General features: G+C 36.7%; 3 protein-coding genes across 4 annotated transcripts; 1 reads left to right on the forward strand and 2 right to left on the reverse strand.

The window, feature by feature from the left end:
- Nucleotides 1-2,339: 2,339 nt before the first annotated feature.
- On the reverse strand, nt 2,340-6,063 carry LOC118480488 (serine/arginine repetitive matrix protein 2-like). Of its 2 annotated transcripts, none has more exons than XM_035975380.1 (5): nt 5,369-6,063; nt 4,112-4,223; nt 3,839-3,959; nt 2,823-3,746; nt 2,340-2,719 (listed from the first exon to the last, which is right to left on the reverse strand). In XM_035975380.1, the coding sequence occupies exons 1-5, from the start codon at nt 5,571-5,573 to the stop codon at nt 2,471-2,473; spliced, it is 1,611 nt and encodes a 536-aa protein (XP_035831273.1). In that variant the 5' UTR covers nt 5,574-6,063; the 3' UTR covers nt 2,340-2,470. The 2 variants fall into 2 exon arrangements, with proteins under 2 accessions (XP_035831273.1, XP_035831274.1); XM_035975381.1 differs by having other exon boundaries at nt 3,845-3,959; nt 5,369-6,056.
- Nucleotides 6,064-11,412: 5,349 nt separating this feature from the next.
- LOC110868973 (protein yippee-like) lies at nt 11,413-14,245 on the reverse strand. Its single transcript, XM_022118261.2, has 5 exons — nt 14,077-14,245; nt 13,064-13,107; nt 12,701-12,809; nt 12,556-12,611; nt 11,413-11,710 (listed from the first exon to the last, which is right to left on the reverse strand). The coding sequence occupies exons 1-5, from the start codon at nt 14,170-14,172 to the stop codon at nt 11,626-11,628; spliced, it is 390 nt and encodes a 129-aa protein (XP_021973953.1). The 5' UTR covers nt 14,173-14,245; the 3' UTR covers nt 11,413-11,625.
- A 3,051-nt stretch (nt 14,246-17,296) lies between these two features.
- LOC110868974 (nudC domain-containing protein 2) lies at nt 17,297-20,012 on the forward strand. The gene is made up of 5 exons (XM_022118262.2): nt 17,297-17,457; nt 17,602-17,750; nt 17,848-17,896; nt 19,065-19,207; nt 19,741-20,012. Exons 1-5 carry the CDS (start codon nt 17,409-17,411, stop codon nt 19,825-19,827), a joined length of 477 nt encoding a protein of 158 aa, XP_021973954.1. The 5' UTR covers nt 17,297-17,408; the 3' UTR covers nt 19,828-20,012.
- The last annotated feature ends 5,124 nt before the right edge of the window (nt 20,013-25,136 follow it).

Consider the following 25,136-nt stretch of genomic DNA (forward strand, 5'->3'; position numbering starts at 1 on the left):
CTTGAGAGGCTAATGAATCTATCCCTCACCTCTACCACTCATCATAAGTTATAGGCATCCCCATTTTTCACCTTTTTTCTAATTTTTTAATACAAATAAAAAATATACATACCAATACAAATGTGCCACATCACACAAAGTAATAAAAAATCAAGGAAAGAAAATGGATGAATGGTGAGCGAGAGCTGGGTCACGCCCATCCCTTATTTTCATTTGGATGCGGTATGGGACACGGTGTTCCCCACGATCCAGTAATCGCCTCGTCTGCATCCCTCGCCCCATCAATCAAGCAATAGTGATGATGGTGGCGGAGTCAATGTGGTGGCGCATAAAGATGGGGCAATGAGTGAGTTTTTGAACATATCTACCTTTATTTAATTAAACTAAACCGAGTTTGAACATCCTTGACACCCCAAGACAAATGCCAATAACCTTTTTCACATGGTGGTGTGTATGGCTAGCTCAGAATAACAAAGTTCTCAACAACAAAACAAAACGACATCTATCTATCTCAAGAATAATTAAAGAAATCAAAATGAAATGGGTGAAGAATAGGGTTGGTTAAGCTTCCAACATTAGAATGGTCCAATTGGCGTAATATTAATTTCATTAACAAACCCCTTTCTAGAAACAAGAGATATTTTGTTCTAAAATCTATGGTTGCAATTAACAAGGGGCACAATTGTCACTTTCAATCGTATGCTACATAGCAAGGTGTAAATGGACATGAAGCCGCACCCACCCATGTGGAGCGAATCTAAAGGTTTGAAATTTATGGATTAAACCGGTCCCCAAATATCCCTTCCCTATCTTCATCCCATTCATTGTTAATTCTTGCCATTAATTTCGGATATCCGGTTTTAGAAAAATAAATAAATAATTGGATCTTCGGATGGGATATCCAAATCATTACCCGATCAGATATCCGAAATTTAGGATACGGATTCGGATAATGAGACCAGGTATCCGAAATTCAGATATCCGGTTTTAAACACCCCAAAATAATGACATAAGCATTTTCCAACTGCTTGTAATCTAACCTAATGAGCCATAAACAAATATCTCATCATGATTACTTTAGATGGGTAAAGTTCTTGTACAAATAATCTTAACATACTAAACATACAAATTGAAGGAAAACTCAAAAAGACAAGGTGGCATTTTTGTAATTATCAATAACTATCAAAGTTACTCTACAAATATACCTAAAAAAACCTAATCACTCCCCCCACCCCCAAAAAAAACCTAAACCCCCCACCCCCCAAAAACCTAAAAAAACAAACCTAAACCCCCCCCCCCACCCCAAAAAACCTAAAAAAACCTAACCCCCCTACCCCCCCCCCCCACCCCCAAAAACCTAAAAAAAACCTAACCACCCCCCCCCCACACACACACACAAGCTAAAATGCTAAAAACTAAACCCCCAAAAAACCTAAAAAAATCTAAAAAAATAAAAAAAAAACACACAAATTATTTTATTTTATTTTTTTAACATTTTTTATTAAAAAATCGCTACTTTTAGTAGCAGCAAAAAAAAAAAATTTTTTTTTTTTTTTTTGCTAACGAAATGTAGCGATTTTTTTAATAAAAAATGTTAAAAAAAAATTTGTGTTTTTTTAGGTATTTTTGGTTGTAACTTTGATAGTTGGTGGTAATTACAAAAATGCCACTTTGTCTTTTTGGGTTTTCCTTCAATTTGTATGTTTAGTATGTTAAGATTATTTGTATTTGATCTTTTGCCTACTTTAGATACCCATATAAATATTCTGAATATGCAATAAAGTAAAAATATGGAAAAATTACAAGTTTTGTCCTTTATCTTTATACCACTTTTCAGACGGTGTCATGTTTAACGAATGTTGACAGGCGGTGTCCTTTACTAGGTATTTTGTTGCAATTTTAGTCCTTTACACCCAACTCAGTTAAAAAACCCTGTTAATTGTTGATAGGCGGTGTCCTTTACTAGGTATTTTGTTGCAAGTTTAGTCCTTTACCTAGGTATTTTGTTGCAAGTTTAATCCTTTACACCCAACAATTAACAGAGTTTTCTAACTAGGTTAGGTGTAAAGGACTAAACTTGCAACAAAATACCTAGTAAAGGACACCGCCTGTCAACATTCGTTAAAAAGAACACCGCCTGAAAAGTAGTATAAAAATAAAGGACAAAACTTGTAATTTTTCCTAAAAATATAGCAAAACTGTTTTAGCTTGTTGGAAACTTAACATAGGAAATTTACCGTATAATGGCAAGTAAACGTGCAATAAGCTGCGCCGCAACTTGTTTGATGAAGCGAAAGAGATTTGTGAATTTTCCCCTAATTTTGATTCTTCCACAATAATTCATGAACTTGGTATAATTATAACTCACTTAACTTGGATCAAAACAAGCAAGTATAATTCAATTACGAAGATGCACACACACATATAAGTAATTCAAACAAAAAAACTATGCACATAACGATAACAACCGTCACCTGCCGTTAAAGCTAGCAGGCGAACGAACACCCTTTTCACTGTTACTCTCATCGTCTAAAACTTCATCGATTTGATGGTTGTTGATACTCATTTCAGAGCTTGCATTGCTGCTAGTTGCAACAGGGGAACCAGTACCATTAATCATTCGGTTTCGTGTCGGCCCAGATCTCACACTGTACATAGACGAAGCCGGAATTTTCGTCATCAGTGGCCGTAGATTACCCGGCAGTGTCCGCCTTATATCCTGTTCCGCAAGAAAAAAAATTTAAAAAAATTAAATCAATTTCATATCATATTTGGATTAAAAAAAAAAAAAAAAAAAAAAAAAAACTAAAACTGAAACATACCATATGCCTCATAGCCATATCTAGTGATTTCTTTGAGAGTGATCTTCCAAAACCCAAGGTATCAGGAGACGATGATTTCGCGGATAAATTACTGTGCGGTGAGTGTTTTTCATGTTTATCGTCTTGCTTTGGTGGGGCCAGCTTTCGCATATTAACAACCCGTTCAACCATTTTTGTCCCGTACATCCCCGGGCTCACGTTATCGTTAGCTTTAGCGTACGCACGGTTCAATGCAGGAATCGGTACTGAGCTGCCACTCTTACGGGTCACACCGGTAGGAAGCCGACCCCTTGAAGGTGAACACGACTGCCTTCGTACCCTTCCATTGGGCACAGGCTCGATGGATGAAGACCGACTACTCGGTGCACCAGCCCGGCCCCTTATGGAGGAAATCGGTCTATCGGAAAGTGAGGTTCGTAAATTAGGCGGTGTGTCGAGGGTATAGCCCGGCATTTCTTGTGGCTTCCAAGGTCTCGGTCTTGCACTGGGAGAACTAGCTGAACTTGTGACAGTAGATGTTTTTGTAACATTAGACGATACGGCTGGCCGTTGTGGTGTCCGTTTGGTTGTTGATAATGATAAAGACGGTCTGCTTGTTGGGGTCGATGATCTTGCAGTGGACCTAGCCGGAGGAGTCGGTTTAGATGAAGAATTAACGGGACGTGATATGGGTGTCGAAGATCTCGGTCGAACAGATGTAGTTGAAGTCCGGTTGTTTTTGGTAACCGCGTTTGATATGGTTCTAGCTTGAGTACCTGAAACCGGCCTACCGGTTGGCGTAGAAGGCCTTGAACCTGAACCTGTCCCTGCGGCTCCAGAAGAAGATGGTCTACGGGGTCCAGTACTTGGTGCAGGGGATGCGGCTCGTGGTCTTGACGACAAACCGTTCCTACCAGTAGCCTCTGGTTGAGCGCTACTTGATAACTATACCAAAAGTAAACAAATAAACAACAATGAAACATGAGAAAATATGACAAAAAACATAAACCGAACCAGTAAGGAACCAAAGGTATTGCCATTACTCTAGATCTTAATGCACCGGGCTGAGCCTTCTGAGTTCCATTCCGGTTCGCGACGGTTTTCGGTGATTCCATTTCCAGTGAAGGAAACAAAGGGGTTCCAGGAGGTGTCAAAAGCCTGCAAAAATATATATTCTTCCTCAAGTGTAACCAAGAATATAAAACCACAACCCATACACATGACCACTAGCTTTAAGTTTTAACCCCACAGAACAACTTTAAAAGTTAAGAAAATTAAACCAAAAAAAAAAAAAAAGATTTTTTTATTACCATTCATAATCATTCTTATCATTTTCAGAGTTGAGAAACTCATCAGCACCAGTTTTTCTAACAGTTGTGGCAGAAGGCATACTATATATAGAAACATTTCCTGTTCTGGATCCTGCAACATCAAAACATATCAATTCATAATTAGACATTATGTAATCCACTAAAACATTCTATCTCTTCAATCATTTTATACCCTATAATTACACTAAAAAAAAAGAATTACATTTTCTTTCTCCTTTCAATTAAATAATATTTTTTATACTTTTATTATTACCTTTTATCTCCCTCCCACTCAAAACCACTTTTAAAATATATTTAAAAAAATATATAGGGTGAATAGTGTCGCCTCAAATATACAGATAAACAATATATTTTTCTCTTTTCTCCACTCACAACCACTTCTTATAATAAGTGGTTCTGAATGGACGAGAGAGAAAATATTATTGTTCGTTGTTTCACCTCTATAACTTTTTAATAGATTTTGAAAGTGGTTGTGAGCGGAAAAGAGAAAATCAGGTAATGATAATGATATAAAAATATTATTTAATTGAATGGAGAGAGAAAAAGTAGTTTTTTTAGTGTAATTATAGGGTAGAATTTGATGGAATTGATGTGGATGCTCTCAGGTACAAGGGTATACGGAGTGGGGTGCGGCAAAGTGTGGTAAACTTAGTTTACCATTCGGGAACACCACCGCCAACATAGTTTGCCACTCAAATGTTTGCCAATTCGGTGATGGCTTGCGAAGTGGTGAAGGGAGGGAAGGAGAGAGAGAGAGGGGGTGTGTGTGGTGGGGTCCATGTCATCTCAACCAATCACACCTTTTTCCTTTTTTTTTAAAAGTTTACCACTTCACCAAGTGTCTAACCATTGCCAACACTTTTCAGCACAGTTTAAACACTTTTCACTGATTGACGTGACGCACTCTGATTGGTTGATTTTTTAATTTGTCACTCTCAAGTGTCTAACCACTCTTTATACCCTAATTATATAGGGATGAGATGAGATCTGTTACAAATAAAATTAACCTACTAAACTACAAACAACTAAAGTATACAGTTTTGAACTAGAGTAATTACATGTAGTTCAAAAGTTGTAAATCAATAATAATTACTCTAGTTATCTGTATGCTTAGCACGTTAAATCTATTTGTATTTGATTCTAACACTAATCATATAAATTTGTTACTTAATAGGGATAATAATCCATAACTAGTAGTCAAAGTAACATAATAACAATTAAATTACTAAAATATACCATGTGATGAATCAAATTCTGCTTCAACATTCTTCATCAGAAGATCACAACGTTCTTTCTCTCGTTTCTTCATCTCCAAAAACAACCCTAGCTCCTCTTCCTTATCTCGTAACGCCGAATTCCGAAAACTTCCGTTCAATTGCGGCTGCCGTTGCTTCACCGGCACCGTCATCGCTTTCTCCGGCTGCCGGAAACTCCGATTCATCGCCACAACCAACACAACTCACAAATTTCTAATCGCAACACATAAACAACAAACCGTTCATCGTGTAACGATAAATTTACAGTTTCAGATCTGACAATTGAACTTCAATGAATGCTGCTAAATGATGACGTCAGCAACCGTTCGAATTAAAGTTTTTTTTTGTAAAAACTGGATACAATACACGCATTTGAACGATAACAGAAGCAACAAATCAACAATATATAACAAAATTCAACAAAATTGTGAACAATTTTGGTTGAATTAAACCTTTGAAGCTTGAAATTAGGTTAAAACGGAGAGAAATGTGAGTGTGTGAGAGAGAATTGGAGGTTATGTTGAGTCAATTTCAGTGCATTGCAGATGACACTAATGGGGGAAGAAGAGTGCCTTACAGAGCAAGTATGGCTTGTGGATGAAGGGATGTGGTTAAGAGAGTTGTACTCTGTGGAGTGAGAGTTGTACCTTTGTTTGGAATAGTGTTTTTGGGGTGTGGAATAAAGGATAACTGTTATTAAAGGAATGTTAGTTGATGAAGGCGTTTTAATTTCGTTTTAGACTTTTGGGTTTCATAATTAGAATAGTGAAAGTTTTGGTTGGGCTCATTTTGGTCCCTAAAGTTTGTATTAATTTCTAAAAAAGGAACATAAGTTTTCTAAGGGTGGTAGGATATTTTTCTAGAGAAAACAACTTTAAATAGAGAATGGTAAGGGGCGTATAAGTAGTTGTACGTTATGGTAGTTATGTATAATGCGAAAGAAATACGGTTATGTGGTTACACGGTTACATAATCATCCTAGTGTCATATTTACAACGTATGAACATGTACTTGTGTGATTCGTGTAGTTATTTACTTAAAATAGGTTATGTATCTAGTGGTCTAATATTTTAGAAACGTGTATTTTTTAAGTAGGGGAATTGGCCTGTAATAATCCCACTTGGACCTTATTGGCCATTAATAATCTCACCTCAGAATATTCCCCACACCAGTCCCACCTTTCACATATTTTTCCTACAATGGTCCCCCGTTAAAAAAACTTAACGGAGTTAAGCTTTTTTTCCAAATTACAAACAGATTTTTTAGGGCTTTTGATTAGAATGATGATACGAGTCCATTGATGTAAAACTTACTTCGAAATGGTGCTCCAAGTGACTTGATTTTGGTTAATTGGAAATTTAAACACCCGAATTGAAGCGCCGTTTTCATCGTTTGGAGCACCGTTTCGAGTCAAGTTTTACATCAATGGACTCGTATCGTCGTTATAATCAAAAGCCCTAAAAAATCTGTTTTTAATTTGGGAAAAAGCATAACTCCGTTAAGTTTTTTTAACGGGGGACCATTGTAGGAAAAATATGTGAAAGGTGGGACTAGTGAGAGGAATATTCTGAGGTGGGATTATTAATGGCCAATAAGGTCTAGGTGGGATTATTACAGGCCAATTTCCCTTTTAAGTAACCATGTATTTTTTTTAGTTGAAATTTATACACGTGTGTAGTTTTAGAAGTTGGGGGTTGTTGGAAGCAAAATATCTATTTATTGGAATAGAGGTAATGCTTGGTAAAATCACAACAACAACCATACCTAGTAAATCTCACAAATAGTAGAACTATTGGTAGGGTCTGGGGGAGGTGGGATGTAGGCAAACCTTTCATCTATCCTAAGAATAGAGAGATTGCTTCCTGAGAGACCCCCGGCTCGAAAACAACCAACAGGCAGATAGACAAAAGATGGATAAGTAAATAGCGTAGCAGTAGTCAGATAGATCATCAGCAAGCAACACATAAGCATAGATACAAGAAACTCATCATATATTGGCCTACCTAAAGTGTAAAAAAATCTAGCCCCCCTTCCCAAGGCAAAGCTTTGACACGTCTATACCTTCACCTACAAGTCCTTAACCTTAATCCTACGTCTCCACGAACTCCTATTCTGAACCATGTCCTCATAGAGGTGCAACTCTACCAAATCTTGCCTAAGTCTTTCATCCCAAGTCAACTTCGACCTTCCTCTACTCCTCCTTCCTTCCACTGTTATGGTTTCCACTGCTTTAACTGGTTCTGTCAACTTGGTAAAATCGCACTCTCCTTAAATTCCAATAATAGTTTGGCTATAAGTGAAATTCTACTGGATATGGTTATTTTTAATATTATTTACATTATTGTGTTCGTGTGAGCATCTAATTTGCAAATAATTTAACTGAATAATAGTTCTTTTTCCTCGTGAACAATTGTATATATGAACACAATTTAAAATATATATATATATATATATATATAGAAAGTATAATGTACTTCAGGGCTTAACCTACATTAACATACATGACAAAAAATATAACGTGCGTTATTATCATAGAACGTGCGTGATTATAGTCTCATGCGTGATTATGTGGTCCCATGCGTGATTATACCCCTGATCCAACGGTTACCATTGTCTCCTACGTGATGTATGATAAGGCTTTTTGTATGTTAACCTTACTCTATATATATATATATATATATATATATATATATATTTGATTTAAAATAATTATTATCTATATGGGGAAGGTTCATTTGAGAAGAAATTTAATGTGAGAAGAAAAAGAAGAAAGGGCATATTAGTAAAATACTATTTCATTTATAACTCATATCATTAATTTTTCTCTCTTTAATTAATTAGTCAAATAGTAATTAATTATCCTACATATAATATACAAAACCTACACATATCAAAATTTCCTACATATACCCTACACCTTATAGAATTTTATCCTACACAGTCGAAATTTATCCTACACACCTCGAAATATATCCTACACAACTCGTAATTTATCCTACACAACTAGTAATTTATTCTACACTTTAAATTAATTCTTTTTTAATTTGGAAAAAAAATATATATTTTGAAAAGGAGTTACAAATTTAATTTAATTAGTTATTAAATGGGAAGAATACAAATTAATGATTTATGTAAGTTTACCAATATACCCTTATATTAAAATTAAATGCAAATATTAAATGAAGTAAAATGGAGCATTCTTATTGGTTGAAACTTCTTCTTTTTTCTTCTTACAAAAAATTCTTCTCATTTGAACCCTCCACTTATCTATATATATTCTATATGTTTTTAATGACATATGGATCATAATTAGTGATACACAAATGTTGCAAAATGAGTAAATGGATAAAATTGAAGTGAAAGGTTGGTAATGATACTTGAAAGGTGAATATGTGGTTGATGATAATACAAAGGGACCCAATTGTGCATATTCATAATGTATAGGGCCTATAGTGGAGGAGTTCCTCTCACTTGGAAGCTACGTTATGACACCGAAAAGGTTAAGGTTCCACTTTTCTTTTAAAGTTTTTCTGTCTTTGTGACATTTGGTATTCTTCTAAATATAGCATTAAAAGTTGTAATTGATTATTTGATATAAAATATATTTGTGTACAATAGGTTTTTATCATCTTCTATGACGGAGACAACTTGATAGGCTTGGATGCCTTTGATTAGTGTCGAGACTCGAGTCACCATATTCGTCTCGTTTATGATTGATTCAAAGTCTAGACTCCCATCTTTGAGATTTCATAGGTCGTGTGCGATAAGTAAAAAATATCGCTTAAAATAGAAACATATTAGGTCACCATCGGTTAATCGTTGATCTTAATTCTCTCCAGTTATAAATCATGCTAAGAATTAATTGTTAATTAGTTTAGTATTTTAAGTGTTTAAAATGGCTAACAGTGTATTGGGTATCTAGGTTAAGTGATTAGTTAATTAATATACAAATGGTAGATGGTTATTCATTTATACGCTCCCTTTAGAACATAAAATCTACTAGCAACTTCACTATTTTCTAATATATGTAAATCGACATACGTATTGGACCTATTAGTTATCGCTTATTACGGGCCCTGTCCTATCGCCCATCATACACACCCTTATAGACACCCTTGGGCTCATCAGATAGTAATCCAAACTTCCGAATCCGGACAATAAAACCTGACAAGCGCACGCCAAAGATATGCAACGTAGTTGGGGAACCTAAGTCATTAAGCACACTTTAAACAGACATGATATTTAATTAATATATAACAAGTCACATTTTTTCCACTAATAAAAACTTTTATAATACGTTTCAAGGAATATATTTTTTTCAATTGATCATCACCCACACACTTAGTGTGTAGTACTAAAAATAGAAAATGCTTAATCTTTTAAATTTGTTATAAACATTATTTTAAGCTTATTACCTAACATGGGTCATTTGTTGGTCAACGCATAAAAAGTTAAAATAAAAAACGGTGGAAGCCGAAGCAGAGAGAGGATACCGATTAACGTTGGAAACATAGGACAAAGACAAAACAGGTGTGGTGGGTGGGTCGGTTGGTGCGGTTTGGGTAAAAGTTATTTCATACACTCAAATCATTATACTATAAAAAAACTTTATATTATAAAATAAAAAAGGTTAGCACAAAAAAGACATACCAACTCTCATATTTTTAACGTAAAAGCCCGGCTATCTACGGTAACGCAATGATAGAAGTCGACCTCATGCGTTCGTGACTGCAGACAGTGCTAGGTAGTCCAAGCCTAAAATCTTCACTTTTAGAGAAAACTCGTCGTCCGAAAGCCTAGTGTGATAAAAGTTGAGATCACATTTGAACTTGAGACTAATGGCTACAAACCCAAATCTTCATTTTTCCTTGACGTAGTTAACTTAACTATAGAACATTAGCATACCAACTTTCATATTATTTTAAGCTTATGGCACAAGTTAAGTTCAGGCACGTCAACTCACTCATTTATGGTAATGTAGTTTTGGTATACATGTTAGAATTATAGATTTTATAGATGATTCTCAAATTGGTTGTGCTAATATGAGACGTTTTAAACTAGGTTTATAAAAGATATAATTGCCTCTTGTATGGAGTTCTAAAACTAATAATAAAATTTTTAAACTAGGTTTATAAAAGATATATTTGCCTCTTGTATGGAGTTCTAAAACTAATAATAAAATTTCTGTATTTTGTTTTTAAATGTAGACATTCAAATAGACGATCAACCACGTTATATCCTCGTCTTCTTTTGCTTTCGATTTGTCTTTGCCATTGTTACTGTGGTCATGGGCGATGCTTTATTGCCCCCGGCCTCACCGATTTTTCGCTCGTAAAATTTTATTGAAAATTTTTGAATTTTTTAGTGTAAAATATTGGATTTTAAAAGTCCGGCCTCCACTGATTTGGATTTTTTTAGTTAAAATACCTGGACGACCAACGATAACTTGGGCTATTAGCAACAACTACCCAATCAGGAGTAACCGAGTTAACCACCAACCGATTTAACCACTAACTAAGACACTCTTTCACGAAGCAATGTGGTGTTTCAACAAAATGTCGTCGTGATAACCCCTTTTAACTTTTAAGTATAAAATGAAAGTCTTCGGTCTAATTTCGATAGACACATATTCCTAACTATAAAACAAATACTCGCTTTATCACAATTAACAAATTAAGATTTTCGGAAGTACCATCAAAATACTTTAATCTGACAACGAACATAAATGACTTAACAAAGATCATCCGGGCATATCCTAATCTACAAAACCCACGAAAGGTATTCTTCAAATAACCCTTAAAAGATTCATTTGAAACAGTGGCGGATCCAACCAGTTTTTTCACTGGGTTCCTTTTTCCAAATCATACAAGGTTTACACTACAAAAAAATGTTTTTTTTTCCAAATCATACAAGATTTACACTACAAAAAAACGTTTTTTTCCAAATCGACTGGGTTCCTGAGAACCCGTAAAAAGGCTCTAAATCCGCCCCTGATTTGAAAAGCTCAACTTGTGACCCGGACAATACACAATATACCATATTATAGTGCATAATGATATGTCGAATCATGTGACCGAAACTTCTTACAAGAGGTTCATGATTGATCAACATTCCCTAAATTTTTTGTTCCATCAAATGGATTATGAGATACATTTTTCTAAATGGTAGTTTGAAGTAATAACGACATATGGAGAAAAGGTTGTAGAATGTACATGCATGTTAATCATCATTCGTTTATTAAACATCGTCCGGATCGCTTCCACCAATATGCGCTTCATGACTAACCCAATAATTGGTTCCATCCGGTGCGTCGAGCTTACACCTGCATAAAAACATCAAGATTCGTTTCAATCTTTACCAAAACCGGATTAAGAAACGGTAAACAGGTAGGGCTGCTAACGAACCGAACGAATACGAACAAGACCTTGTTCCTGTTCGTTTGTTAAGAAAATATGCGTTCACGAATTGTTCATGAACACTTACAGAACCGAGATTTTATGTTTGTGCTTGTATGTTAGAGAAATGATCTTGTTCGTGTTTGTTTTCTTAATTTTAGGCAACGAACGAAAACGAACGTTGATGCACACACATGAACACAAACTAATGATCATGGACAAAAATGTAAACAAACGAACACAAACAAGCGTTTATGAACAGAATATATAATACACTGACACTTATTAAATATTTTATTTTTTTCTAAATTTTGAAGTATTAAATAAAATATGAAAACTAGAAACACTAATGAACTAACGTTCACGAACATCAGGGGCGAAGCATTGAAGGGGCCGGGGGGCGCCCGACCCCCGAACTTTTCGCTCAGTAGTGTTATGTATGTACGTTTCGTATAGAATTTTTTAGGTATATATGTTTTCGACCCCCGGTTTTATTAAAAAAAATTAGGTATATACTTTTAGGTCCGGTGACTTCCGACCCCCCGGTGAAAATTTTCAAGCTTCGCCACTGACGAACATAAATGAACGAACGCGGCCTTTGTCGTTCGTTCATTTAACTAAACGAACGAAATTTCATGTTCGTGTTTGTTTGTTTAATAAACGAGCGAACACAAACGAACTTCCCGCCAAACGGTTCACGAACTGTTCGTCGAACGTTTGGTTCGTTTGCAGCCCTAAAAATCGGGAATAAACGTTAAACAAGTATACTAACCGTTCTAGGACTGATTTCCCTTCCTTGTACTTTTGGGCCTCATCATGTGCCGTTTCCTGATATTCATAAATCAATTAAAATTGCATATATCGTAAACTATAACATAAAGCGCGATAAGTTTCGAATTTATCGTTTCTTATCTTACATATGTCCATCCAACGATCGATCCACATTTGACGCAGAAAATATCAGCAACTGTGTGCAGTCCAGTCATCATTAGTCTATCTTCCTTTACGCCAACGGTCACATTTACTCTGTAAAACACACTCTCGGGTGATTTTTGTTACTCGAAGATCTAAAGCATGAAAGATCAAAAAAAAAAATTCTGAATATTTACATTTATATTAATGATTATATATATATATTCTTACGAACTACCCCTCGAGAATCAGAAACTCGAAATCAATATCAGATTACGTAAAACACTAAAAACTGAGTATCTCAACTTCATATCGAAATTATCAGTTTAGAAAGATAAAGCCACATCAGCATAGTAAGGAAAACTTACACCTTACTAAAGAGATAAGCCTTTCCATGCTTGCACTGAAAGGCCTGAACGAATCGACACACACACACAAAAAAAAACGTCAACAAAACGTCTCCAAAACCAAGCAAGACGACAGTAGATACAGCACTTGAAACTTTTTTTAACGATTTTATAAGTATCAAGAAATAGACAGTTACCCCCCCCCCCCCCCCCAACAAATAGACTCCATGCCCAAAAGTAAAGAACGCCAAGAAATAAAAACTCGCGTTTCGGGTCAAACACAGACCAAGCACATTCCAAACACATAATTAATTAACTAAATTTCAACTGATCATGTTCATATGTTAACTTTTTTTTTTAATGTTAATTTCTTTGTTTTATTTGAACAAACAGATACGATTACAGACTAATGGCAGGTAGACGAGCAACAAGCTGTGCCGCTCCCCCCCCCCCCCTTTCTGAAAAGCAAACCCTACTCTGCTAAACACAAAATTTTGCCCCTTAACATAACATGCGCGGTGTTATTTTTATTAAAAGCCAAACATCCCCTAAACTCATGAAATCTTCTACTTCACAGATTTTTTATTTTTTACATTTTATATTAATTTTAATTAACCCAACAATCTGATTCATTATGTAACTATGGAAAATCCACTTGAATTCTTTGAACAAAAACACTTGCAAAAAAAAAAAAAAAAAAAAAAAAAAAAAAAACAAGTAAATTAGGTCAAATCAGATTAAAAAAAATAATAAAAGTATTACAGTAACTTCTTATGGATCAAGATCCAAATTCAACCACTTAAACTTAAATCCAAACAAAAACATTAAAAATTCATCAATCAATTCATCAATAATCAGGATCACCGATCAAGAATGCAACAAACACAATCAAAATCAAAACTTTAACACAAAAGATCACGCGATCATCATCAAACATCAGATTTTTAATCAATAACCAATCAAAAAACAACCACCCCAAAATAAAATAACAAAAAAATACAAAAAATAAAAAAAGAAAGAAAAGAAATTTCAACCTTTGAAACAATATCATCGGAAAGTGCGAGATGGGTTTTGCAGTGTCTGCAACTGTAGATTTTACCCTCTAACGTAACTTGAAACAATCGCCCCATGAATTGAATTGAATTGAATTGAATTGAATTGAAGAAGAAAGTGAAAATTAGACGATGTGAATGTGAAGTTTGGAAATTATCAAGAATTTCGTCCCCTGTGTTTATTATACGCTTTTTGCTGTTAAGTGGGGCCCACTTGGTTGTTTGTTTATTTTTCTAATGTACAACTTATAATGCGTATGGTATGGTTTTGGGAATTAAGATGGCGATTGATTGTTTTTTGTTGGGTATATTCTCGGTTAGTGACTATTAAGTGGAAATTTTATTATAATCGGTATTGTGGGGCGGGGACAGTGGTCGATCCAGGGTCGAATTTCATTGGGTTTGTTTTGGTAGTTTTTCACTAATTTTCATTATTTTTTTTCCAAATCATCCAAGGTTTACACTAATTTTTTCCATTTTCTTCGAATCGAATGGGTTCTTGGGAACCCATGAAACCATGCTAAATCCGCCCCTGGGCGGGGACACGAAACCATGTAAAGTAGTAACCGAAGGTTGACTAATACTGGGAAAAACGTAAAATAAAAACACAAGTTTTCTGACATCAAGTGACTAACGTGACGTAAAAAGAAGAGAAGTCGAATGTATACCGACACGTATTAGAAAGTCGAGAGGTAAAAAAACCAGAGTGATAAACTATGCAAATACCGTGTTAAATAGCAACTGAATGATGATCAAATCCGGGGAAAGGTAAAATAATAAGTAATAAATAATCTAAACTTATTTAACCTTTTTTAGCAAATTAAAAAAAAACAAAGTTTTATTACAAAAATGGAAAACTTTAAAATTTACTTTAAAAAAAACACAAAAGACAAAAATTTACTATTCCTCGGTTAAGTTGGATTAGTCGACCATGAGATGATTTATTTTCGATGGATCAAACAAGAAAATGAACAAAGAATAAGATGATGTCTTGAGTTGAAAACACGTCAAATGGCAATAGTGTGCAATAAAGAAGGATGTGGGCTTAAAATATTATTTAGTAATTGGGCTGAACTTTGCTACTTTAGTCATTTGGGCTCAATGTGGTTAACCAATTCGTGTTGGTTCGTTTAACTTGATATGATATCTAATTCTGTTCAATTAAATTAAATCATAAACATAGTCATTTGGGCTCATTTTTCTAAGACCACCCGTGTGGGGCATTATAGGGCATTATTTTTGAAAAAAAAACGCCCCCTCTCCCATTACATAGGGCATTATTTTTGAAAAAAATGGTTTGGCGTTTTTATTAAAACGCCTAAAATGGATTGTGGAAGGTTTGACTGGGTTTGACTGGCCAATGAGAAAATATTTTTTGTTTAATGATTGGAAGGGGCATTATCAGGCATTATTCTCACTACGCCACTTTTGCAATAACGCCTCATACTGACTGGACTGCCACGTGTCGAATAATGCCCCATGGTGGGGGCATTATTTTGTTTAACCACTACACATGGTCTAAGATTGTTGAATTACTTTTTGGTAAATTACTTACAAGTTTGTTTTTTTAGAATCCCTAAACTTTATTGGACATCTTCTAGGTTAATTGATTGGTTATGTGACAATGTAGGAGGATTTCACAAATCATGATGATGAGCTAATTGAGAAGGGAGCATACATGATTTTATATACAAGGAAGAACAAGAAAACATACATTTATAACTACACTAGCCATATTTTGCATGACATAACGCTCATCATGTACACAAAAGATGGTGTATATATTTGTTATTTCCCTTTTACTAGTAAATGAAATCGTGCTGATACAAAATGACACTTATTTTAAACCTGAATTCATCTCCTCTCTGACAAATCATTTCTAATCCAATCTGAAAGTTTTAAGAGTTTAGGTTTGTTTTAATCTGGTCAACCCTAGTTAAACCAAATCACTACCTACCATATAGCCAATATTGTGTAATCGAAAACTCTAAATCAAACAAACTAATGCCTAAATAAGGTTTACTTTCACATTGTGTACCTATCGTTAACAAAATCTTACAAACGAATTTTAGTTTATGAAAATGTAAAAAAAAAAAAAAAAAACTGTCAAACGAAGGAGCAAATTGTATGTAATTCATGAATCAGTTGAGATTTTGAAATTTTGTACCCAAACGAGTCGCCAACATGCCAAGTCGTCAGGTAAGGACTAATGAGTATTCCTGCAGACGTATCTATAAATCCCCAAAAGTTTTCAACTACAAAAAGATCACCAGAATCAAAGGCAACATGTAACACTCTAGGCAAATCCATGATCGACCGTGAAAATGAGAGATTTTTTATTCATAAGAAACGTTCCACCTCAAATATCAATAACGCATTTTGGAGGATTAGGTGTTGAGTAGATTAAATTTCAATTGTCCATAGCATTATATCTTAGTGACATCTTGGGGGTGGGAATAGGTGTGTAAACAAGCCTAGAGGCTCGAAATCTACTCGCTATCGACTCGGTTAAAAGCTCGAACGAGTGGAGCGCCCGAGCCCAATCTCGAGCCTGGAATAGAGCTCGTTTTGTTATCGAGCCGGAGTTTGAGCCTGAAATGCAACGCTCGTTTAGGCTCGAGCCCAATTTTTTTTATTTTTTATATATAATATAATAAAAATGATGATAACATTTGCGAGCCAAACTCGAGCCGAGCTTTGGCTCGTTTAAGCGATATTGAAACAAGCTCAAGCTGAGATTTTAACTCGTTTGAGTTTGTTCTCAAAATAGCTCGAGCCGAGTTGAGCCGAGCTCGAGTTTTGGGTTTTACTCGCGAGCCGAGCTCGAGTTTAAACAAGTAAGCTTGAACTGAGTCGAGCTCGAGCTTCAGAAAAATATGACGAGCCGAGCTCGAGCCCAGTCGAGCTCAGGTTGGGCCCGACTCGTGTACACCCCTAGGTGGGATAAGCCTTAGAGATCATTAGGTCCTATCGTCCTGAGTACAATTCCCACATGGGGTTTTTTTTTCAGATTTGTTGCATATCCTACTGAATTGGTGTATAGATATTATAACCTACTGGAGATGTATACGATCGGATGGTATTACTGGTTGCACAATCATACTCTAGTTATCCAAATTTGTCGTTAAAAAAACAAGATTACATTTCAATTTATGAAATAGTAAAAAAATGAAGGGGCAAAGTGTAAATCATGAATAAGTTAAGAGATTTTGACATTTTGTACCCAAACAAGCCACCTAGAAACCCCCCAAATTTTTCATCTACAAAACCACCACCGGAATCAACCGCAGAACCACCACCACCACCACCACAACATGGCGGAGAAACTCGCACCGGAAAAGCGCCACACCTTCTTCCACGGAAGTACGTCACTCTCCATCCCTACATCTAATCTCATCACGTTACACTTCATCGTTAACAATAACATTCGCTAGGGTTTCAATTTTCAAACTTTCAGTTCAACGTAAATAAAATCACGATTAATTTATTCCAACGAGTTGTTATCAGGTCAGAAGGTTTTCGAATGGGACCAAACCCTAGATGAGGTGAATATGTACATCAATTTGCCCACTGGAGTCCCTACCAAACTGTTTTACTGCAAAATTGAATCCAAACATGTTGAAGTTGGAATCAAAGGGAATCCTCCGTATATGAATGTCGGTAACCTGATCGGTTTGTTTTAAACTGTTAACAGACAGTTGTTATGTAAGATTGTAAAATAGTGTAAATGATATTTTGATTGATTATATGCAGCATGATTTGTCTTCACCTGTTAAGACGGATTCTTCGTTTTGGACTATCGGTACGCCTGTTTTCGAATTAGTTTATTTAAATTTTGACATGTAGATTGAACTTGTGAAGCCGTCTATGCAGTTAATGCGGTAAAATATCGGATATATCGGTCGACCGATATTTGAGATATCAGTTGGATATCGGATTATCGGTAATTTAAATATAATGCCGAATTTATATATTTAGCAATTTAACACTAATAATTCAGTGATATATCGGTCAAATATGGGTGATATATCGTACTGGCGTAGCTAGCCGACTAATTTAGGGAATTAGGGGTATCCCGATTTTTTTTTACCATGCAATCATACAATAAAAAACGATAATCAATAAAGTAGAACAAATACCTAATAGATTTGTCCTCTTCTTTTTTTCATAGCTTGAAATCGTTTTATTACATCGTCGTCTTTTGCTTTATCAAAAGTTTCTTTTTCAACCGCACAAGCCATAACATTGTTCAAATATTCCGGGCCCATTCGATTGCGTAAATCCGTCTTAACAAGCTTCAATTTAGAAAAAAAAAGAAAAACCATCTTTCAACGGTTGCGGTTGCAACCGGTAAAACCAAAGCTAGCTTTACTACCCGATAAACCAAAGGACAAGAGCTATGTGTACCGGTTTCCACCATAAAACGAGCAAGATCACTTATTCGATTATAATATTGTTTTGGGTCTTTGGCTAACTTTATCAATTATATTTAGGGTCTTCTTTCAATTCTATTATTGTTAATTCGGGCTTATTTTATCATTCGGGCTTAATTATTATGCAAGTTTCCGGGTTGTAAATGTTTGGGCTTATAAAAAATGAGATTTTAGTAATATCAAGTATCCTATTTTTTGGTTAGGTGTATCCTCGTATTTTTTAGGGGTATCCTTTGTATAAAACCGGAAAAAAACACTACGAATACGGGGTTGAGCCGTAGCCCGTGCTACGGCTCCTAACATTGTGGTTCCGCCCCTGATATATCGGTTATATCGGTCAAATATCGGTACCGATATTCTGACTAATATTTTACCAGGGGACCAATCTATCACCAATATTAACTGCATCGGAAGCCGTGTTATGCAATAAACATGGATTGTGTTGCCTCTTTTGCTATGTTTTTGCAATTGAATTGTGTTTTTACGTTTCAAGTAGATGTATAAACCAATGATGTTGTAATGTTTGGGATGTGACAGAGGATGATATATTGCATATTACACTGCAAAAAAGAAATAAAGGTCAAACGTGGTCGTCTCCGATAGAAGGTCAAGGTCAACTTGACCCGTATGCTGCTGATCTCGAACAGAAGCGTCTCATGCTTCAGAGGTTTCAGGAAGAGGTGATACATTGTCATGGGTAGTTATTATTGTTATAGTTTTTTGTGTTAGGGGAGTTAATTACCGTTTTCGTCCCTGTGGTTTGTCAAAAATCACTATTTCAGTCCATTAGTTTAAAAATTGCGATTTCGGTCCCTGTGGTTTCACTTTCGTAACCATTTCAGTCCATGTGGTTTCACTTTCGTAACCATTTCAATCCATTTATTCTGTAAGTACAGGGACTGAAATGGTTACGAGGTGGACTGAAATGGTTACGAAAGTGAAACCACAGGGACTGAAATCGTAATTTTTAAACTAATGGACTGAAGTATTGACTTTTGACAAACCATAGGGACGAAAACAGTAATTAACTCGTGTTAGTGAGATAAAACATCTCTAAGTTCATTTGAAAATGGAACATGTATTTAGCATGTTATATATGTTCAGTTCAGTTTTAACTTCAAATAACGCGATAAACAAACACGTGTAGTTAATGCGTTTCGTGATATCATTAACACGGTGGACTGACTTTCTTTTTTCTGCTACAACTTTACAGAACCCGGGATTTGATTTTTCTCAGGCGCAATTTTCAGGGAACTGTCCGGACCCAAGAACATTCATGGGTGGCATCAGATCCGATTAGCAATCATCTCAGTGAACATGTACATTAATTCTCCGAAACCTTGAATCTTAACTTAATCATGTTGTGTTTGTAAAAGCATGCTTACAAATGCTTCTGGTACATGTACAATCAACATTCATGTCCCCATGCTAATAATCTAATCAGGGAACACTCTAAAAAAGTGGGATAATTTGGTTTATGCACTTGTGCCACCCTGGTTCCTAATCATGTTTCCAAACACACCTACCGAAATCTCGAATGTGGTTTTGTTTGTTTAATTATCTGAACGAGTTAACTGTCATTTTCGTCCCAGTGGTTTGTTCACTTTTGCCATTTCAGGCCAATTTTCAAAAATGCATCAGTTTCCTCCCTGACATACTGGAAACGTGCTACTTTAGTCCAAAAATTAAAACCCAGTTAAGTCAAACAGGTTAAATGAAATGTATTGTTGTCAATTCATATATCTTTTATTTTCACCTTATTTTATGAATTGACAATAATACTGTTTATTTAACCTGTCTGACTTAACTGAGTTTTAATTTTTGAACTGAAGTGCCATGTTTCCAGTATGTCAGGGAGGAAACTGGTGCATTTTTTAAAATTGGCATGAAATGGCAAAAGTGAACAAACCACAGGGTCGAAAATGACAGTTAACTCCTATCTGAACCTAATTATGGTAGTTAGATAAGTGTGTCGCATAGTCACGGTTGGCAAAACTTTATCTTGTCCGATCATCTATCAGCTGTCTTGAAATGTTTCTTAAAGAACAACTTTTTGTTGAATTACAGATAGGCCTTACCAAATAAAGTTTTTATCTATACTTATTTATATATGATCATTATCTGTTTATAAATCCAGCAAGGTATTTGTGTATATATGCAAATGTTTGGCTCAACTTTGTTGACCATGTTTTTATATTACAAGTGTATTGTTGTTCTTATCTTTGTGATGTAAGGTATTGTTTGAATAGTTTTTAAGAATATCTATCCAGCTAAAGATTTCATTGGCATATGCTAAAGGGAATGATACACATGTTTGATTATTATTCCAATCACACAACTTGGTGTGTAAAAAGTGGACCCTTTGTGATGTGTTATTATGTTTAAAGAAGAGATTTGGTGTAAACCTTCTCTCTCTATATATCACAGGAAAAAGTGGACCCTTTGTGATGTGTTATTATGCACACAGGAATTTTTTTTTTTTTTTTTTTTTTGTATATTTGATAACTGGATTAAATATGGCTTGAAAAGTAAAATAAAAAACAAGTAACCCATTTTGCTATTTATTAAAAATCTTAGTAGAATATATTATTCATTATATTCTATACTAAATATCTTTGATAATACTTATTCTTTTAAAAGAAGCACTCCATAAAATTGACATCTCTGTTCCTTTTAACTTGATTTGAACTTTTTATGTAGTTTTGTTTTCTAAAAAAACGATGTTTTTTAAAGGTTTAATGTATTGTTGATTATAACGGTGTGTTCAGGCTATTACGTTAGTGTTAGTGTGTCCACCATTTCAATTTTGATTCATTGTTGTAATGATTTTTATTATGCAAGTACTCTTCTCTATTACAACGGTGTGGCTAACACAATAATAAATGATGCATCTAACTTTACATACATCGCTATATAAGACGCATGTAATTAAATTTACGGAAAAACGTTTCTCGCTTGAATATATTAGCGATATATTGTATTTGTATCATGATTGTATTTAGTTTTAGGAGATATATATTCTTTCCTTATTATAGGCTTGTATATCCCTATATAATGGGTCCTTTGGTTCATGAATAACACACACAGATTTACCCTAGTATCATACGCGTTTATGGTATCAGAGCCATAACGTGTATCTCCGCTACCTTTCTTCTCGCCGAACTGCCACCTCCGTTCCCTGTTTTTCCGCCGATCAGCTATGGTTGACGATAATCTCGTTGACAGCCCCAAAGACACCTCCAAACCTCCTTCACCCGGTGATTCGGCCACGGCCAAAACCCTTCACCCAGTGTATACGGTCACCAACATTCAACACAAAGTCCGTATTCTTGATGGCATCAAGGTCACGTACACGTCTTGGGTGAAGTTGTTCATGCTTCACGTAAAGGTTATGAGGTTCTTCACCACATCGACGGAACGGACCCTCCGGCAAACACGGATCCAGAGTATGCCTCATGGGCCAAGATCGACTCCATCGTGTTGCAGTGGATATATGGAACGTTGTCTGATGACCTTCTCGTCCGCGTCCTCGAGACTGAAACAATGGCTAGGGACACATGGGTTCGCTTACAAGGTGTTTTTCTAAACAACAAAGGTTCTCGAGCAGCCACTCTCGAGCATGCCTTCACCAATCACAAACTGTCAGCCTGCTCTTCTCTAGACAATGTCAGCCTGCTCTTCTCTAGACAAGTACTGCACCAAGCTAAAGGAAATCGATGAACAATTGAAAGATGTGGATCAGCCCGTACCCGAATCTCGGTTGGTACTCCAACTGGCTCGCGACCTACCCCCTGAATATTCGGTGACCGCGGCCCTAATCCATCAACAATCGCCAACGTGGGACATTGCTCGAGACATGATCGAACGCGAGGCACAACGGCTGGCGGCCCTCGAAACTGCACAAGTGCTCCTCACATCCAACAAACCAACATCGCCACCTCCGTCCAGTCCAATCCGGAACCTGCTCAGCAATCTTCTTCTCGCAACCCGGACTCGCTGAACCGTCGTGGTCGTGGGCGTGGCAGCTGGAGAGGAAACCGGTCCAACTACGGTGGCAATGGTTATGGTAATGGTGGTAACGGCTACGGTCGTTCACAGGGCCCTCAACAACAACAATTTTTTCCTCCTTGGGCCATCCCTCCCTGCCCCTATCCGACACAGCCATTCGGCTGGCCCAATATGCCCACTCTACCCAACCAATGGCCCAACCAAGGTTCACAATCGGCTGGCCCGAACTCGCAGCAAGCCCAGTCTGCCAATATGTTATACAATCAGCCCAATGGATCATCCTACAATGCTTTAAGTCCAACTGATCTTGGCGCAACTTTTCACAACATGCAACTTAACCATTCCGGCCAACCATGGAACTTCGATACAGGTGCGTCTGATCATATTACGAATGAACGATATAAAATTCAATACTTTTTGCCATTTAATTCGCTAAACACTATTTTTGTTGGTAATGGTCAAGGGCTTTCAATAAAAGGATCCGGTCACAGCTTACATGCGTTACCCAACAAAACATATACCCTAAATAATGTCAAATACTCACCTCAAATCGTTAAAAACCTTTTATCCGTTCGAAAATTTACTCGTGACAATCATGTTTCTATTGAGTTTGACCTATTTGGTTTTACTTTGAAGGATCTCAAGACTGGCAAGCCACTTTCCCGCCACAATAGCACGGGGGACCTCTATCCTTTCACTCCACCAGCTCAAGTTTTTCTCACCACCTCCGCTACATCTCAATGGCATAATCGCCTTGGACACCCCGGAGCGCCAATTTTAGATTTTTTATCTAGTAATTCACTTATTTCTTGTAATAAAAGTCAAACTTTTTCACTTTGTCATTCGTGTCAACTTGCAAACAGTAAAAGACTTCCGTTTTTTTATTAGAATACTATTACCTTTGCACCTTTTGACATAATACATTGCGACTTATGGACCTCACCCATCACTAGTAATTCGGGCTACAAATACTATATGGTTTTAATCGACAATTTTACCCACTTTGTTTGGACCTATCTACTAAAGTTTAAATCTGACACCTTCCCCACATTTGTCAAATTTCATAAGCTAATCCAAACCCAGTTTCATCGAAAAATCAAATCATTCCAATGTGATCTAGGGGGCGAGTTCGATAATCACAACTTCAAATCCTTTGCTCAAAACAACGGTCTTGTTTTTCGTTTTTCGTGTCCACACACTTCCTCACAAAATGGGAAATCCGAGCTGATGATACGTCATCTCAATGACATTATTCGTTCTCTTTTGTTTCACGCTCACATTCCACCGACCTTTTGGGTTGAAGCTCTCCACACGAGTACCTACCTTCATAACATTTTACCAACCAAAAAGCTAAAATTCTATACTCCTACCTTTGCCTTATACCATCGTCACCCCACTTATGATCACCTACGGGTTTTTGGGTGCGCGTGCTAGCCGAACCAATCGGCCACTCAACCACATAAGTTACACCCTCGATCCATGCGGTGTATCTTTCTTGGATATCCTAGTGAATATCGTGGTTATCGGTGTCTTGACCCGATTACCGGTAAAGTTCATCTCTCTCGCCACGTTCTGTTTGATGAACTCACTTTTCCGTTTAATGAGCCGCTCTCGTCTTCCTCATACACCTTCTTGGATGACGATCCGCATCCCTCCGTTTTTTACCCAGCCCATATCCCTTCTGCTCCACACTCTCAATCACCACCGGCCCAAACCCCACAACCGGCCCAAACCCAATCCCAACCACCACCGGCCCAAACCCACTGGCAAATACCACCGGCCCAAACCCCACACCTGGCCCAAACCTCAAACACGGCCCAACCTCCCTTACCGCCAACCCCCCTTACTCCACTAGCCCAACCAGCCCACATGCAACAGGCCCAAACCACCCAACCGCCAAACCCTTCTTCCTCCACTGTTACAACTATACCTCACACAACTAACCAACATTCCATGACTACTCGTGCCAAAGCCGGCATTTCTAAACCTCAACACCGTCTTAATCTTCTCACTACCACCTCCACTACTATCTCTCCCATACCGTCCTCATACGCTAAAGCTGTATCGGATCCTAATTGGCTCGAAGCTATGAAAACAGAATATAGTGCTTTGGAGAATAATGGTACATGGGAACTTGTGCCGCGTCCCACGGATAGCTCGGTTATACGTTGTATGTGGCTCTTTCGTTACAAGTTTAAGTCCGACGGTTCATTGGAGCGCTATAAAGCGCGGTTAGTAGTCAATGGGAAATCTCAAACGGTTGGTATTGATTGTGAAGAAACGTTTAGTCCGGTTGTTAAACCAACCACCATACGTACAGTATTGTCCCTTGCGGTTTCACGTTCTTGGCCTATTCATGAGCTTGATGTCAAGAACGCTTTCTTACATGGTGATCTTAAAGAAACGGTATATATGCATCAGCCTCCATGTTTTGTCAACAAGGCTTGTCCAAATTACGTGTGTCGCCTCAAGAAGTCCTTATATGGACTGAAGCAGGCACCGCGGGCTTGGTACCACAAATTTGCCTCATTCATTACTTCGTAGGGTTTTCGGAGTAGCACATGTGATACGTCACTTTTCATTTACAAACAAGGAAACCAT

The sequence above is a fragment of the Helianthus annuus genome, chromosome 7 (genome assembly GCF_002127325.2).
Source record: "Helianthus annuus cultivar XRQ/B chromosome 7, HanXRQr2.0-SUNRISE, whole genome shotgun sequence".
NCBI classification, from domain to species: domain Eukaryota; kingdom Viridiplantae; phylum Streptophyta; class Magnoliopsida; order Asterales; family Asteraceae; genus Helianthus; species Helianthus annuus.